The 16,414-nt window shown below is 44.5% G+C and overlaps 1 protein-coding gene across 2 annotated transcripts in view; it reads right to left on the minus strand.

Annotated features, from left to right (window-relative positions):
* The window catches only part of LOC144990926 (uncharacterized), a 76,618-nt gene that overhangs the window by 3,501 nt on the left and 56,703 nt on the right, over window positions 1-16,414 (minus strand). The window contains exon 4 of one of the 2 annotated variants that reach the window (XM_078944201.1): window positions 368-9,952. The exons of the other annotated variant lie outside the window; for it this stretch is intronic. Coding sequence (XP_078800327.1) covers window positions 9,834-9,952 — 119 coding nt within the window. The 3' untranslated portion in view covers window positions 368-9,833. The remainder of the gene's footprint in view (window positions 1-367; window positions 9,953-16,414) is intronic. 2 annotated transcript variants of the gene reach the window in all.

Consider the following 16,414-nt stretch of genomic DNA (forward strand, 5'->3'; position numbering starts at 1 on the left):
TTTTTTACTCACCTCAAAACTCACCTGTGTCTCCTTCCGGGTTCCAGCGTTTGGGTCTGTTTAGTTCTACTAGTCATGACACATGTAACTGTAATTGTCACTTTAAAAAATTGGGGTGGAAAAAATAGAGTAATTTAACATTAAGCAGTAGTAACATTTATTTTTCATTACATTACATGTATAAGTTACATCTGGCCCTTTGAGGACAGCGGATATGATGTGGCCCTCAGTGAAAATGAGTTTGACACCCCTGCCCTACAAGAACCCCCTGAGGAATGCAGTTGACAACCTGGTTTACAAGCAGCACCACGCAAGGGCACAGTCTCAGGAGAGCAATATTTCTGGGGGCACTGGAAGTAAAACCAACCTTTGCGGTGAAAATCATTGCCTGCAGCACCACCCTGCACAATCTGTGCATCAGCGAAGGGGCCCCCTTGGAGCCAAAGATGTTGAGCCACAGCAGGACGACACACCAGGAACCAGCAGGATGGGCAAAGTGGCATCTGTCTGCGGGGACAAATCCCTGCTTTCCTTTCAGCTCCAACTGTGACGAAAATGGCTCTAGAGGACCACGATTATTAATAACGTATAAAAATAAATGTTAACATTTAAAACGAAATTGTAAACATTTACATTTGATGTTTATGAAAATCCTTTTGAGATAGTTAAAAATGGCTCAGATTTAAATAATACATGTAAATAATTCATGTTTGTTCATACATTTATTAAACAAATTGCGAAAACAACAACGGTACATTTTTTTAAACAATATTTCCAACTCAAGTAAGCTTAACAGACTCTCCTGTTGCTTTTCCTCCCTTCTTGCTCTTTCCTCCTCTTCTGGCTCTTTCAACAAAAACCTTCACCCCAATATGACAATGATTAACAGTTTAATTATAAATGAATACAAATCTGAGTAAGTGTGATCTTACTTCCATCCGGCACGCGATTGCGTGAAAACTTTCCCCATCTGCAGACGGTTCCGATTTTCCTCATCCTCATCTGTCCCAAGATATGTAAACACATTTTTTTTTAAAGTGTTAACTTATGACTACGGTTAGAACTCACTCCTTTTTGAAGTACTACCTACTGCTTTTGGTTTTAGCCTTCGACGCTAATTAGTGTTAGCTTTAGCATTACCAAAATTGATGAGCTTCAAAATAATATGTTGAGTAATATTTGACATGTGATATTGGAGTAATATTACATATCAAACATGTCATATTACATATTTGCACATATATTTTCCAACAGATACTTGATACTTCTTAAAATACTTACATTTTTGGGTCGTCTTCCTTGCGTAACCGTCTGCCATTTTCGAAAAATTCAAACGCAATGCATTGTGGTCTTTATGCGCAAATCTAGTGACCATTGATCCACACTGGTTTTTCGCACAGACTTCTGGGAAATTTCTAGTGCACTTGATTTTGGAACTGTTGATTCGGACAGCCCTACAAAATGGGGATTGCACTATATAGTGCACTATATAAGGGTTAGGGCGGTAATTCGGACAGAGATGTCCAAACCTACACAGGGTAGGTTTGGACATGTCTACAAAATGGGAAAAGGCACCATATAGTGCACTATGTAGTGAATAGTCAAGGAATTCGGACATAACATTGGACACCACAACAAAATGGCAAACACACTATATACTGCACTAACCGGGACGTAGAGTGAATTCAGACACAACCACATTCTCTAGTGCTGTCAAACCTCCAGCAGCTGTTACCTATCAGGTCTTTGCTGCACTACCTTCCCTCCTCATTAGCCTCATTACCCTCACCTGTCCTAAACTCTGTATATTCCTCTGCTTCTCTGGCAGTTTGCTGTAACTTGTCCTCACATTCAAGCCTATTTCTCCAATGTATTGCTTCCTTTGTTGCTGAACTTTTTTCTGTTTTTGGACCTGGAGTTTCCTGTAGATTTACTAGATGAAGCTCCAAGAAGCACTTGCTCAACTCTTGAGCCAATGCTCATTGGTGCTTCATTTGCTCCACTTTACTATCAAGTGGGCCAAAGAATGTAAATCAAAGTGACAGAACAATCATGGTCAATGTCTTTATGGTGGAAAGATTTATTTTGAACAAATGAATGATAGAATAAGTAAATGTTTGTCATGTCAACATAAATTTTGACCTTGACCTTGACCAATGATATGATTGGCTTAAAAGAAAAACTAGTAGGAACACATTAGAGATGGGGAAGTAATGACAATGTGCTTGCGTTACTTCATGTCTACGTTTATGTGACTCTCATTTCATCCTATAAAACACAGCATACTTCCACACTGTACTGCGCCTCACTCAGTCCGAAGAATTGTTTGTGCCACTCCCCCTTCATTATTATACAGCAGAGTCAGTGACTGCAAGGGCCATTTTGTTTTCACAACAACGGTCAAACACTCATAAAGGTTCAAGACATCAAAAAACAGGTCAAAAGTTGTCAAAAGCCTAAAACGACATGACAACTGTGTAGTACAACAAAAAATATACAACCATACATAAAACATCACCGCAAAAAGTCCAAATTGTTATTGCAAAGATGATGACAAAAACACAAAAAGGTTCAAAAAGCGCTAAAAAAAAAGTATAAGCACCAAAAGACATGACCAGTATATAGTAAAAGAAAAACTGTACTGAAAGACATAGGCCATCTTAACCACAAAACTTCCACAGTATATTGGTTTTCCGCATTGTTTTTTTCTTCATTGTTATGTTTCTCTTTCTGATTGATTGATTGATTGGATTTATTTAAGTGTCATGCACTAAGGTGCCCAGCCCACACGGGCTTATATGACACTGAAAGACAAACTACACAATACATAAAGATACATCCCCCTCACAAAAATACAATAATCCCCCTAATCAGAGTCTAACAGAATACAAAGTGTCCATTCTTATTGTCCATGCCTTTGACACAAAATTTGCCAAACAAAAGATTTCATTTTCAAAAAGACAACGTAAAATTTTGTCTTCAGATAACCAAAACAAATCAGGACATTTCTTTTCTATTACCTCATACATACAAAGTCTCTGTTTTTCATACAAAGGACAATAAAACAAAAAATGAAATTCATCCTCCACCACTTGCGGCTCACAGACCTCACAGAGTCTTTCCTCCTCAGGAATGCCTATAAAGCGCCCTACTTCCACCTGTAGGGGGAGCACTCCTGCTCTCAGTTGAGCACATAAGGATCTTTGGCTACGTTCACACTGAAGGCTGAAACGACCCAATTCCGAATTTTTTGCCCCTAAGCGGCCCAATTCCGATCTTTTCATGACAGTCTGAACGACACAGATCCGCTCTTTTCAAATGTGACCCAGGCCCTGTGGGTTTGCCGGCCTGATTCCGAAACGTAGCCGATCTTTTCAATTGCGACCGCCGTCTGACTGGCCAGGCGACTTGATTCCGAACCGTACGTCATCGACACGCAACAAACGTCATCATTTTGCGTTGAAGTAGGCAGGAACGAGAACCTAAACATCAACCATGGTGGACGATGCTGCTGAGACCCGTCAGTGAAAGGGAAGGGAGGTCACTGATTGGATTAATATTTGGGCTGATCGCTCTTTTCAGGCCAAACTCCAGGGCTCTTATCGCAACTGGGCGGTTTTTGAAAAAATTTCCAGCTAAATGGCCGAGCGTGGTGTTGAACCTTTCCCGCAAAGACTTTTTTTTCTTTCTCCCCTTTCCGACCGTGATCAGAAGCGCGGAGGACCCGAGGCGATCCTCCTCCTCCTCCCTGTTCTGATCCTTAGATTCTCCAGAACGGGTTAATAAAGAGTCCATAGCATTTATTCTGGGGGCAACCTTCTTTTATTAACATGCGCGCCCACACTGCCCCCCCCCCCATTCTCTATCGCGGCACGCGCTTGCACACACACACGCGGGCGCGCGGCCCCAACACATGCACATTTCCATTCCACAACAGTGGGTACAGACGATCCCGACTCCATTGCCTTCTTAAAATGAGAAGATTGTAATTGTGCTGCTCCTTCGTGAAAATAAATTTAATATAACAAAAAGAGCTCCGCTTTTGACAACACTGTTGTTGACATCAATTGTTAACGTTTGCTCCGCAAACAACAAGTGACGTCGTTCACCGTTGAGTATTCTTCTGGCTTCTGCGCATGCGGGTCTCGTTTGGGTCGTGTCACGGTCACACTGGAGATCACAAAAGTTCGGATTTACTTGGAAATGTGAACGGTATAGCAACAAATCAGATTTTTTCAAAAAATCCGAATTGAGCATTAAGCCCTGCAGTGTGAACGTAGCCTTTGTCCTCTTTTTAAGTTATATATAACATATGGCTCAGCAGAAAATGTGTCCTTAACTTGCAAATAAGTTCGTAATTTTGGTTTTTGAAGCAGTTTCATTTTCCATTCTTTTTCATAATAACCACCTAAAGTTTCCTTAACATTATCTATCTTACATTTCAAACAATTAAAAAATAATGATTGTAGGTTCACAGAGGACAGAATGTTAAATACATCATTACACCAGGGATAAATATGAGCTCTATCCCAATCAAATATTTTACGCGCAAGTCTCTCTGCAGGTAAAGTCACCAGCCGGTTCCATAATCTGAGAACTTCTGCTCTTTGTTTGATCACACAAGGTTCCCACCCCATGTCCCCCTCAATGGCGGCTTTAGCGGTGAACCTGTGTACACCCAGAAAATATCTCATTGCCCTGTTTTGAACCTTATCAAACTCAGGAGCGTCTTCATAACCCCAGACTCCTGCAGAATAAAATAACACAGATCCCACCATGACATCGTACAATTTACTAAACGTGTCAAAACTCAACTCAGGACAGACCTTCATCTTATTTATCACTGCACCAAGTGCCCTCCCAGCAGAATCTGATAACAGCTGCTTTCCTTCTGAGAACATCATATTTTTATGAAAAACAAAACCAAGATATTTATAGGTATCAGTAAACATGAGAGTAGTTTTACCAAAATAAAACCGAAAATTACTTTGAGGTACTAAAGGCTTTCTAAAATGAACTATTTGTGTTTTATCACCATTGATAGTGAGTCTCCATTTGTTACACCAGTCATTCATTGTATTTAACATTCCTTATAATTTTATTTCCTCACCCGCTATCAAAATAATATCATCAGCATAAAGTACTATGCTCAAGTTCCAATTATTGATATCAATACCCAAGTTAGTTTTCTTAATTTCTTGAGCTAAATCGTTGACATAGATAGAAAAAAGAGTTGGTGAAAGAACATCTCCCTGTTTAACTCCAAATGGTGTGGAAAACCATCCTGTTTTTATGTCATTCACCTGCACACAGGCTAATGGAGCCTTGTACAGAGCTTTAATTGCTTTATAAAATTGACCATTAATACCATACATAAGTAATTTATATTCAAGAAGATCTCTATCTATCGTGTCAAATGCTTTTTTAAAATCCACAAAACAAACAAAGGTACTTTTACTTTCTTGCAGTCTGGCTCTCACCACCGAGGACAGAACATAAATATTGTCAATACACGCTCTATTTCTCCTGAATCCATTCTGCTCCTCTACAAGGACTTCGTTTGTTTCTAGATATTCAGATAACCGATTATTTAAAATACTAGAAAACACTTTATACACGGTACTCAGAAGGCTAATGCCTCTATAATTCAGAGGGACTCTTGGGTCTGCTTGAGGGGATTTTGGAATCGGCTTGATGATCGATTTATACCAAATAGATGGTATAAAGCCATTCTTAGAACAGAATCTAAAGAGGCAATGTAAAGTATCTAACAATTTAGGACACCTAAGAACCTTGTTTGATAGTTCATCCACACCAGCCGCTTTATGAAGTTTAGTTTTCTCAATGACTTTTAGAACTTCCTCAATTGTAATATCTTGATTTATTTTTTCAGATTAGTTTAGAGAAATTTTTAAACTATCGTCTTCAAGCAGTTTTTTGGATTTGCACATATTCAGAAAAAACTGGTCATCAAATAAGTGGGAACTACTATTACAAGTAAACAAGTTCTTATAATCTGACTCCCACTTGTTTAACACTTGCTCTGTTAGAAAAACAGATTCTCCAGAGTCTGTAAAAATCTCATGTGGAATTGGCCTTCTACTTTTAGGTCCAAGTTTATTTATTTCCCTCCAAAATAACTGTGATTTATTATTTTGCAAATGCAGTTGTAGTTGAAGAGCTTTACCCCTCCTGAAACGTCTTTTAAATAATTTTAACTTCTTATCAAAATGACTCTGACAGTTTTTAAACACAGAAAGAAGCTCTCTTTTCAGAACCATTTCTCTGCATTTTAAATACTTTTTCTCTGATACAGACACAGTTTTTCCCATAGACTCTGCAGTTCATTGTTCCAGTAAGGTTGATTTCTTTTACATATTCCTTTATTGCTTTTATATTTGTGTATTGGTCTATTTTTATCCAATTCTTTATATAAAACATTACAAAACCAACCATAGCAATGGTTCAGATTTTCCTGTGTTTGTTTACCTTCCCTCAGCTGAAGACCAATTTCACATAGAGACTCACAACAGACTTCTGACTCCATAAAATTAACAGGCAGTTTTCTAATTGGCTTTTTATTTTGTAAACCAGCTTGCATATTATTTGAAAAATTTGTTTCAATAGTTTTAAGACGCAAATAGAGCACTGAATGATCAGGGAGTTTACTTCTGTCATCAATGAGGTTCATCAGATCAGACTCGTTGCTTTTTATCAGCTCCAAAGGGGTGAGAACTTTAAATTCAACACACTCGTTTAAACCAGTGTGCGGGGTGACAATGTTATCCACCACAGCTTTACCCTTAAAGGACACAGAGGTGAAACCATCATTCTCTGGATTTACCCTCCCATTCAGAACACAACATTTAGAGTCTTTAAGAAATTCAACAAAAGCGTGTCCATGATTGTTTAATACCGTGTCTAACACAACTCTTGAGGGAATATCATCCTCATCCACAAAGTCTTTTAAGCATCCTATACGACTGTTCAAGTCTCCACATATATAAACAGAATCAGCATCACATGCATAAATTAGTGAAAGTAAATGGGCAAAAAAAAGATCAGCATTGCGCCCCCAAGTAGAGGTTTCAGGGGACAAGTAGCATGAGATTACTTTAAACGAAAAATTGTGACAAACCATGCTCAAAACGTAAAGACAGAATCCCATCATAAGTTTTATCAATTCTCAAAGAAAAACTGTCCAATAGAGTATTTTTCACAAATATTCCCACACCCCCAGATGCTTTAACAGCTTTTCTGTGCACAATCCGATTGTGTCCAATCCAAAGCCATCCAGCTCCGGTATTAAATTGGATAGATGAGTCTCATTTAAAGAAATAATATCAGGCTCTAGCGACATGAGAATATGCGCTCTTAGTTCACAGTTATTCAGCGTCCAGCCGTTCACATTCCAGTGAACTAAAACAAATTCAGTACTTATGGGCTGAGCGTTTTCTCGTCACACTCCTGCCCCACGCTGCTCTGGGCTGTTTGCCGTTTGGGCCCGTTTAATCAATCGCCCATTTCCAGCCACATAGTAGTCTTTAGCCATCAGGATCTCGCGCAAAAGGGTGCGCAAGTTTGTCTCCATGAGTCTCTCCGCGTGAGACTTTGCAGATGACACATAAACTCTCCTGTAGTTTCCATGATCTTTTAGCCTTGACTTCAAACGAAGAACTGCCACTTTCTCCTCAACCGAGGCGAGCTCCACTTTCACCAGGCCTGATTGCCGTCCTCTCTGCCTTACGCGCTCCGTGGCCACCAGCTTTGGCACCGGCTCACAGTGCAATCCATCCTGCAGCAGCTCCTTCACTTTAGCCTCGAGATTTTCTCCATCCACTTGAGGCAGCCCAACAATAATCAGTGACACGTCTGGGTCAAAAGATTTTCCCCGCTCTTCTCTGTTCCTCATTTTAGTTTCAATATCGTCCATTCTGGAACTCATAATTGAAACTTCCAGATCCAGATTATTGTGCACTTCCCTCACCGCCTTCTCCAGCTCACTTTTAAATGCCGCTTGTCCATCAAAAATGATTTTTTCCAAGCTTCCCCTGAGGGTGTTTATTTTTATATCCATCTGTGTTTCAATATTGCTTTGCATATTGTCCATTTTTGTCTGCATTTTATCCATTTTGTCATTGAGTGCTCTCAGTTCATTCATTAAGGCGTGCTCACCGTCTGCGTCTTTATTACGATGACGTGTGTTATCTGCCATTTGGGCTTCAGTCGTCTCCACAAATTATTGCTTCCAAATTGAGACTTTTTGACCAGAACGACAAAGACACAGTTACACGCTCTTTAGTCGTACGGGTGATTCTGTCCTTTTAAACGTTTACACGCATCTACAGGAAATCATCCCCCCTTTTTAATGGATCTGTTGACCGAAAATTTGACCACCGCCACATACTCAAAAAGTCACCAAAAGTGGCACACACCTAGCATAAATTGAAAATGAATCTCTGGCAAAGTAAACGTCACCCCTCAAGATGATGACATCACGGCAAGCGATCCCGTACAAAAAAATGAATGGGCCAAAAATCACCTATTGGGCCAAAAATAAAAAAATTTAAAAATACAGTTACGAGACCAAACACACATGTCGGGGATATCACAAGGAAGTTTTGAAATCCTTATGGGATGGCCACACGACCTTTTGTGCCAAAAACTGCAATTTTGCATTTTTCTACATTATGGGAAAACTACACTTTTGTTTGTGTAATTTTCACGAAATCGCACAAACATGACGCCAGCTGGAGTCTACAAACACCACAGAAGTTCATTTGATCTTTGACCTTGGAAAAAGGCCGCCATCTTGAATAAAAATAAAAAAGTGCCTTTTCATCCAGATACAAATGAAAACTCTTCCTAAGGATCTTTAACCGATTGTCTCGTAGCTTTTCTCGGGCATCAATGGCGAGCTATTGTTGAAAAAATGTTGCAATTAGAAGTTGTAGATTTTGAACGGCGTGTGCGTGGCAAATTCGCAACTGTTGCGATCTTAGCTAGCTTGCACATTTTTTATCAGAATGTCGTAAAGAATGAATATGCGATTCCCTGGCCCATGTTGAACAAAACGATGTAACATACAAAATGATCGCTAAATGTGGGAATGGTAAACAAAAAACCAGCACAAAAAATGTGCTTACTCAGCTAAAACTAAATATTCAGGAACAATTTTGTTTTAGAATCGACTTATGAAACCGATATATATTTGTCAAAGATATCCAAAGGAAGTTTTGGACTCATTATGGGATGTCGACATGACCTACGGTTTGGATGCCAATTTGTGCCAAAACCTGTGATGACGGGATTTTTCGCGTTTTTCCACAATATGAGAAAAATAACTTTTTTTCTAGAGATTTTCATGAAATTTCCCATGTCCGGTTCAAGGCAGAGGGTTGTGTGAGTGCAATAACAAATTGAAAATATACATCACAAACAGAGATGAGTTCAATTTATAAATGTATATATCTCACATTCATTAGCAACTCCTCCCCTATGACTGCGCTTGGGCTCAACTCCACCCACAGTCTGGGCTGTGAAACACAGTCCCTCCAGATGGTTTGGACTCACTGCCATTCTGGAGTTGCTCATGGTGAGAGGGGGCCGGCTGGTGTTGGCTGGGGGTTGGGGGATAGGTCTAGGACTGTGGTTTTGGTCTACTGGTGCAAAACCAATAAAGAGTACCCAGTGGTGTACTCTTGGTGTCTCTTGGAGGGGTAAAGGAAAACACCCCCTAGGGGCACTCCAGTGTCCTCCTGGGGAACTTCAATGCCCACATCATCAACAACGGTGATACCTGGAAGGCCATGATTGGAAGGAAAGGCCTCCCTTTACCCAGCCTTCCCTTTACCCAGCCTTCTTGGTGTCTCTTGGTAAAGGAAAGCAGCCCAACGGGGCACTCCAGTGTCCTCCTGGGGAACTTGAATTTCATTGATTCGGGATTTTTGACCTGCAAAATGTAAGGTGTAATGATTAGCACTCTGGACTCTAATTCCATTAGTGTGAGTTGAAATCTCAGTAGAACCTTGAAACTCTCCTTATCATTGTTACATGGATCTAAACAATCCAGTGCCTCTAACTAACAAATAGAAAATTACAAACACCCTCAAACAAGCTGTCAGTTTTCTGGCCTCTAGCAACAAATATTTATTTTCCCAAAAAGAATTCCATGCACTTCACTGTTAGTGTACAAAATATGCCACATTATTTTTTAAATTTAATTTTCATCATAAATCTTTATCTTGATCAGAGTATTTTCCAGTATGTTACAGTTTTTCTTATTGAAAGCTGTGAAACCGGCTAATCGGGTTCTATGGTGTAGTGGTTAGCACTCTGGACTCTGAAGCCAGTAGACTGAGTTCAAATTTTGAAAAATTCTAAATACCGTTATCAGAATCAGAGAATCAGAATCACTTTATTTGCCAAGTACAGCGCATGTACAGGGAATTTGACTTCGGTTACTTGTGCTCTTGTGCAAACTAGCAAGGTAGAAGGATAAATAATAAAGGGATAAATAATATAAAAGAAGGTAAGTGTAAGGTAGCTGTATGAATAAATAAACATAACTGAATAAGGAAATAGATTGAAATAACAAGACAAAAAGATAAAAAATAAAAAATGAAAAATGCAGCAGCAGTAATTCCAGTTGGACAGTTTATGTGATTGTACAGTGTCCTTGAGTAGTCTGGAGTCAGGTGTTCATAAGAGTGACAGCTCGGGGGAAGAAGCTGTCTTTGTGGCGAGTGGTTTTGGTTCGCAGTGTCCTAAAGCGTCGCCCTGACGGGAGGAGGCTAAAAAGGCAGTGTCCAGGATGAGAGGGGTCTTTTACGATCCTGCCAGCCCGCTTCCTGGCACGGGATCGGTACAGGTCCTGAATGGGGAGAAGGCTGGTACCAATAATCCTCTCAGCAGATCTGATGATTCTCTGAAGTCTGTTTCTGTCGTGTCTGGTAGCTGAACCAAACCAGACCGTGATGGATGTGGTCAGGACAGACTGGATTATTGCAGTGTAGAAAATGGTCAGCAGCTCCTGAGGCAGGTTGAACTTCTTGAGTTGTCGCAGGAAGTACAACCTCTGCTGAGCCTTTTTCCGGAGTGAGTCAATGTGAGCGGTCCACTTAAGGTCCCGTGAGATGGTGGACCCCAGGAACCTGTGTGAGTCTGTTGAGGGGACAGTGCTGTTGAGAATTGTGAGTGGGGGGGGAGTGGAGGGGTTCCTCCTGAAGTCCACTGTCATCTCCACTGTTTTGAGTGGGTTCAGCTCCAGGTGGTTCTGGCTGCTCCAGAGGACTAGCCGCTCCACTTCTCCTCTATATGCAGTCTCATCACCGTCCCGGATGAGCCCAATGACTGTGGTGTCGTCTGCAAACTTCAAGAGTTTCACAGAGGGGGCTCCTGATCTGCAGTCATTGGTGTAGAGGGAGAAGAGCAGAGGGGAGAGAACACACCCCTGGGGGGCGCCAGTGTTCAGGATCCGGGTGCTGGATGTGAAGCGACCCAGTTTTACCTGCTGCCTCCTGTCGGTGAGGAAACTGATGATCCACTGACAGGTGGGGAGAGGCACTGCGAGCTGGGACAACTTCTGGTGGAGGAGCTCTGGGACGATGGTATTAAATGCAGAGCTATAGTCCACGAATAGGACCCGTGCGTAGGTGTCTGCAGAGTCCAGGTGGTGCAGGATGTAGTGGAGAGCCATGTTGACTGCGTCGTCCCCTGACCTGTTTGCTCTGTAGGCAAACTGCAGGGGGTCTAGCAGAGGCTCTGTGATGACCTTCAGGTGGTTCAGCACCAGTCGTTCGAAGGATTTCATGACTACCGAGGTCAGGGCGACTGGTCTGTAGTCATTTAGTCCTGTGACTGGGGACTTCTTGGGGACTGGAATGATGGTGGAGAGTTTGAGGCATGCAGGTACCACACACATCTCTAGGGAGCTGTTGAAGATCCTGGTGAAGATGGGAGCTAGCTGGTCAGCACAGACTTTCAGGCAGGAGGGAGAGACTCCATCGGGTCCTGGAGCCTTCCTGATCTTCTGCTTCTGGAACTGTTGACGCACATCTCGTTCACAGATCGTCAGTGCGGATGAGGGGGCAGGTGTGGGGGAGGTTGGGATTGCGGGTAGATCCTGTGTGATGGAGATGGTGGCTGAGGGGGAAGGTGATGTTCTTTCGAACCTTGAGTAGAAGTCGTTAAGCTCCTCAGCCAGGTGGTAACTGTCTGAGGGGCGGGGGGATGGTCTCCGGTAGTTGGTGATGGTCTGCAGGCCTTTCCAAACTGCAGAGGAGTCGTTGGCAGAAAACTGGTCCGTCAGCTTTGCAGTGAAGGACCTCTTTGCAGCCTTGATCTCCTTTGTTAGCTTGTTTCTAGCCTGTTTATACCGGTCCCGATCTCCACTCCTGTAGGCCTCTTCTTTGTCCTGACGTAGTTGCCTCAGTTTAGCAGTGAACCATGGTTTGTTGTTGTTGAATGTGCAGAAGGTTTTAGTCTCCACACACATGTCCTCACAGAAACTGATGTAGGATGTGACAGTGTCAGTGAGTTCATCCAGGTCTGAGGCAGCAGCCTCGAAGACGCTCCAATCAGTGCAGTCAAAGCAGGCTTGCAGTTGCAACTTTGTGTATGATACCAAAACACATGTGTTGGGGATTTCCCAACGAAGATTTCCCAAACGAAGTTTTGCAATCACTGTGGGATGGCCTCACGACCTTGTGGCAAATTCTGAGAATTGGGGATTTTTCTTATTTTTGTATTACATGTTACGTGAACCCAAGGGGTTTAACCCAGATGCAGGAAGGACAAGGAGACTGAAGGAACTATGAAGGCTATTTAATGCCAAAGAGTTAAGCCAAACAGAGGACATCCAAACAGGACGCTGCGACAAACATATGCAGGAACAGAAACCTTAAAAAGGAACCAAATCAAAGTATAATGAGAACCAGCTGTGGGGGGAAAACAGCGGACAGGGAAGGAAGGGCGACCTCCAGAGGGAGTACAGCTGAGCAGCAGGAGGGTGAATTTATCATAACCCCCTCCCCGAAGTCCGGCTACCAGACGGACCCCGACGGGGCTGATCTGGGTGGAGGCGATGGAAATGGGCGATCAGTCCGGGGTCGTAGATGTGGCGCTCTGGGACCCACTGTCGATCCGCCGGGCCGTAACCCTCCCAGTTCACCAAGTACTGGACGCCCCTTCCCACTCACCTAGAGGCGAGAAGCTCTCGAATGGTGTAAACAGGCCCTCCATCCACCATCCGAGGGGCAGGAGGAGGCGCTGGAGCAGGCTGTAGAGGAGAAACCCTAGCAGGCTTCAGCTTGCACACGTGGAACACAGGGTGGATCTTCAGAGAGGGAGGCAGGTCCAGTCTTACAGCCACCGGGTTTATAATTCGGGTGATGGAGTACGGGCCGATGTATCGGGGCTGCAGCTTCCTGGAACCACCCTTCAAGGGAACGTCGGCAGCGGATAACCACACCTTGTCTCCCACCTTGTACTCCGGGCCGGGGGTCCTCCGACGGTTAGCCACCACAGTGAGCCGTTCCTGGTTCCGCAGGAGTTCTTGTCGGTACCTGCTCCAGGTACGACGACACCTCCTCACGAAAGCCGCCGGGCCCAAGGAGGAGGCCAAGGGTTCTTGGTGCGGAAACAAGGGGGCTGGAACCCATACGCGGATACTCACCCTGAAAGGGTGAGTATCCTGTGGAGTTAACCAGGGCATTGTGGGAGTATTCTACCCAAGGAAGTTGTGCAGCCCAGGTCTTCGGATTCTTACTGCACATTGCCCGCAGGGAAGTCTCCAGGTCCTGATTGTACCTCTCTACCTGGCCGTTAGTCTGAGGATGGAATCCAGAACTCAGACTGACCTTGATCCCGAGGAGGTTGCAGAACTCCCTCCAGAAAGCCGTGACGAATTGGGGGCCCCGATCAGAGATGATATTGAGGGGAAGTCCATGCAGACGAAACAGATGCAGTGAGACCAGTGCTGCTAGTTCCTTGGCCGAAGGAAGTTTCTGCAGGGGAATAGCATGGGCTAATTTGGAGAAACGGTCGATTATAGTGAGAATGACGGTTTTACCCCTCGAGTTTGGCAGTCCAGTGATGAAGTCCATTGCAACGTGGGACCAAGGTCTGGACGGCACAGGTAGAGGATGAAGCAGGCCGGCAGGGTGGGTCCTGGGGGGTCTTCACACTGGCACAGACAGACACAAAAGCCCTTATGTCAGAGGACATAGAGGGGCACCAAAAGCGCTGGGCTATAAGAAACCCCGTCCGCGTTACTCCGGGATGGCAGGCTAGCCGGGAGGAGTGCCCCCACTTCAAAACCATGGTGCGTAGGTTAGATGGTACAAACAACCGGCCCTCAGGACAGCCTGAGGGAATGGAGGCCGGATCAGGAGCAGAAGCCAGTACCCTCCGTTCCAGGGACCAACGGGTGGTTCCTAGCACCAGGTGGGAGGGGATGATGGGCGTGGCCTCTGTGGGGTTCTCCTCCACCTCTTCCTGTTGGAACTGGCGAGAAAGGGCGTCGGGTTTGATGTTCTTGCTCCCTGGCCGATAGGACAGGGAGAAGTTAAACCGGTCAAAAACAGAGTCCACCTCGCTTGGCGAGGATTGAGGCGCTTGGCTGAATGAATGTACTCAAGATTTTTGTGGTCAGTCCACACTAGGAATGCCTGCTCAGCCCCCTCCAACCAGTGGCGCCACTCCTCCAAGGCCACCTTCACCGCCAACAGCTCTCTGTTCCCTATATCGTAGTTCCTCTCCGCAGGAGTGAGCTTGCGGGAGAAATACGCGCAGGGATGAATTTTATTATCAGACGCTCTCTGTGACAACACAGCCCCTACCCCAGACTCAGACGCGTCCACCTCCACAATGAATTGTTTGGAGGGATCAGGCTGAGTCAGAATAGGGGCTGTAGAGAAACGTCTCTTCAGCTCGTTAAATGCCCTCTCTGCCTCCTTATCCCAAACAAAGCGCACCTTAGATGAAGTGATCCTATGAAGGGGTGCAGCAACGCCACTGAAACTTCTGATGAAACGCCTGTAGAAATTGACAAATCCCAGGAAGCGCTGTAGTGGCTTCCGACCAGAAGGAACCGGCCACTCCAACACAGCCTTAACCTTGGAGTCATCCATCTGGATCCTCCCAGGAGAAACCACATAACCCAAGAACCGAGTCTGCGTAGAGTGGAATTCGCACTTCTGGGCCTTGCAGTAAAGGTGGTTCTCCAGGAGGCGCTGGAGTACGGCTCTGACGTGCTGCACGTGGGACTCTGGGTCAGGAGAGAAAATCAAAATATCATCCAGATAGACAAACACGAATTTGTTCAGCATATCCTTCAGTACGTCATTAATTAGTCTCTGGAACACTGCTGGGGCATTAGTTAGACCAAAAGGCATTACCAAATATTCGAAGTGCCCGCTTGGCGTGTTGAATGCAGTCTTCCACTCATCACCCTCTCTCACTCGAACCAGGTGATAACCCCTGTAATCAATGCAAGGACGCATGCCCCCATCTTTCTTCCCCACAAAAAAGAAACCTGCTCCTGCTGGAGAGGAGGATGGACGAATGAGCCCCGCCTGTAAACACTCCTGCAGATACGTGTCCATAGCCTCTCGTTCAGGAGGCGATAGTGGGTAAATGTGACCCTTTGGTGGTTGAGCCCCTGGCAGGAGGTCGATGGCACAGTCATAAGGGCGATGGGGGGGAAGAGACCTAGCACGTACCTTACAGAACACAGAGCCCAAGTCATGATAAACAGACGGAACTTTACAGAGATCTGGAGGGTCCGGAGACTTTTGGACCTCCACAGCCTTACGAACAGAGGCAGAGGAAAGGCAATTTAGCAAACAAAAAGGACTCCACGACAGAAACCCCCCCTAAGCCCAGTCGATGTGAGGTTTGTGTCTGCTCAACCAGGGAAACCCTAAAATAACCGGAGGTTTAAGGGATCCAACAACATAGAATGACACGGTCTCAGAGTGGTTTCCAGAAATTGACACAGAATTTTTTACAGTACGAACAGAAACCTTGTGTATAAGGGTCCCATTAATGGCATGAATGTCTAATGCTGGAGACAGAGGTTCGGTGGGGATTTGCAGTCTGTCTACCACCTCCTGGGAGATCAGATCCCCATCAGACCCCGAGTCAATAAGAGTCTCAAACTCCACCTGGGCTCCAGCATATGCCACCAAGACCTTGGTAGAAGGGCGAGAAGGAGAGGAAAAAGAAGAGTTGCGGCTCACCAGCTTCCTCGCTGCTGGGGAGCCCTGGCGTTTCCCGGACAGTTGCGCACAACGTGTCCCGATCGTCCACAGTAAAGGCAAAGTCCCTCCCGGATGCGGCGCTGCCGTTCAGCCGGAGAGAAACGGCCAGCTCCCAGCTGCATGGGCTCCGGGGAGGAGTTGGAAAGAGGCGG

The sequence above is a fragment of the Oryzias latipes genome, chromosome 3, assembly GCF_053564925.1.
Source record: "Oryzias latipes strain Hd-rR chromosome 3, Olatipes_Hd-rR_3.1".
Taxonomy (NCBI): Eukaryota; Metazoa; Chordata; class Actinopteri; order Beloniformes; family Adrianichthyidae; genus Oryzias; species Oryzias latipes.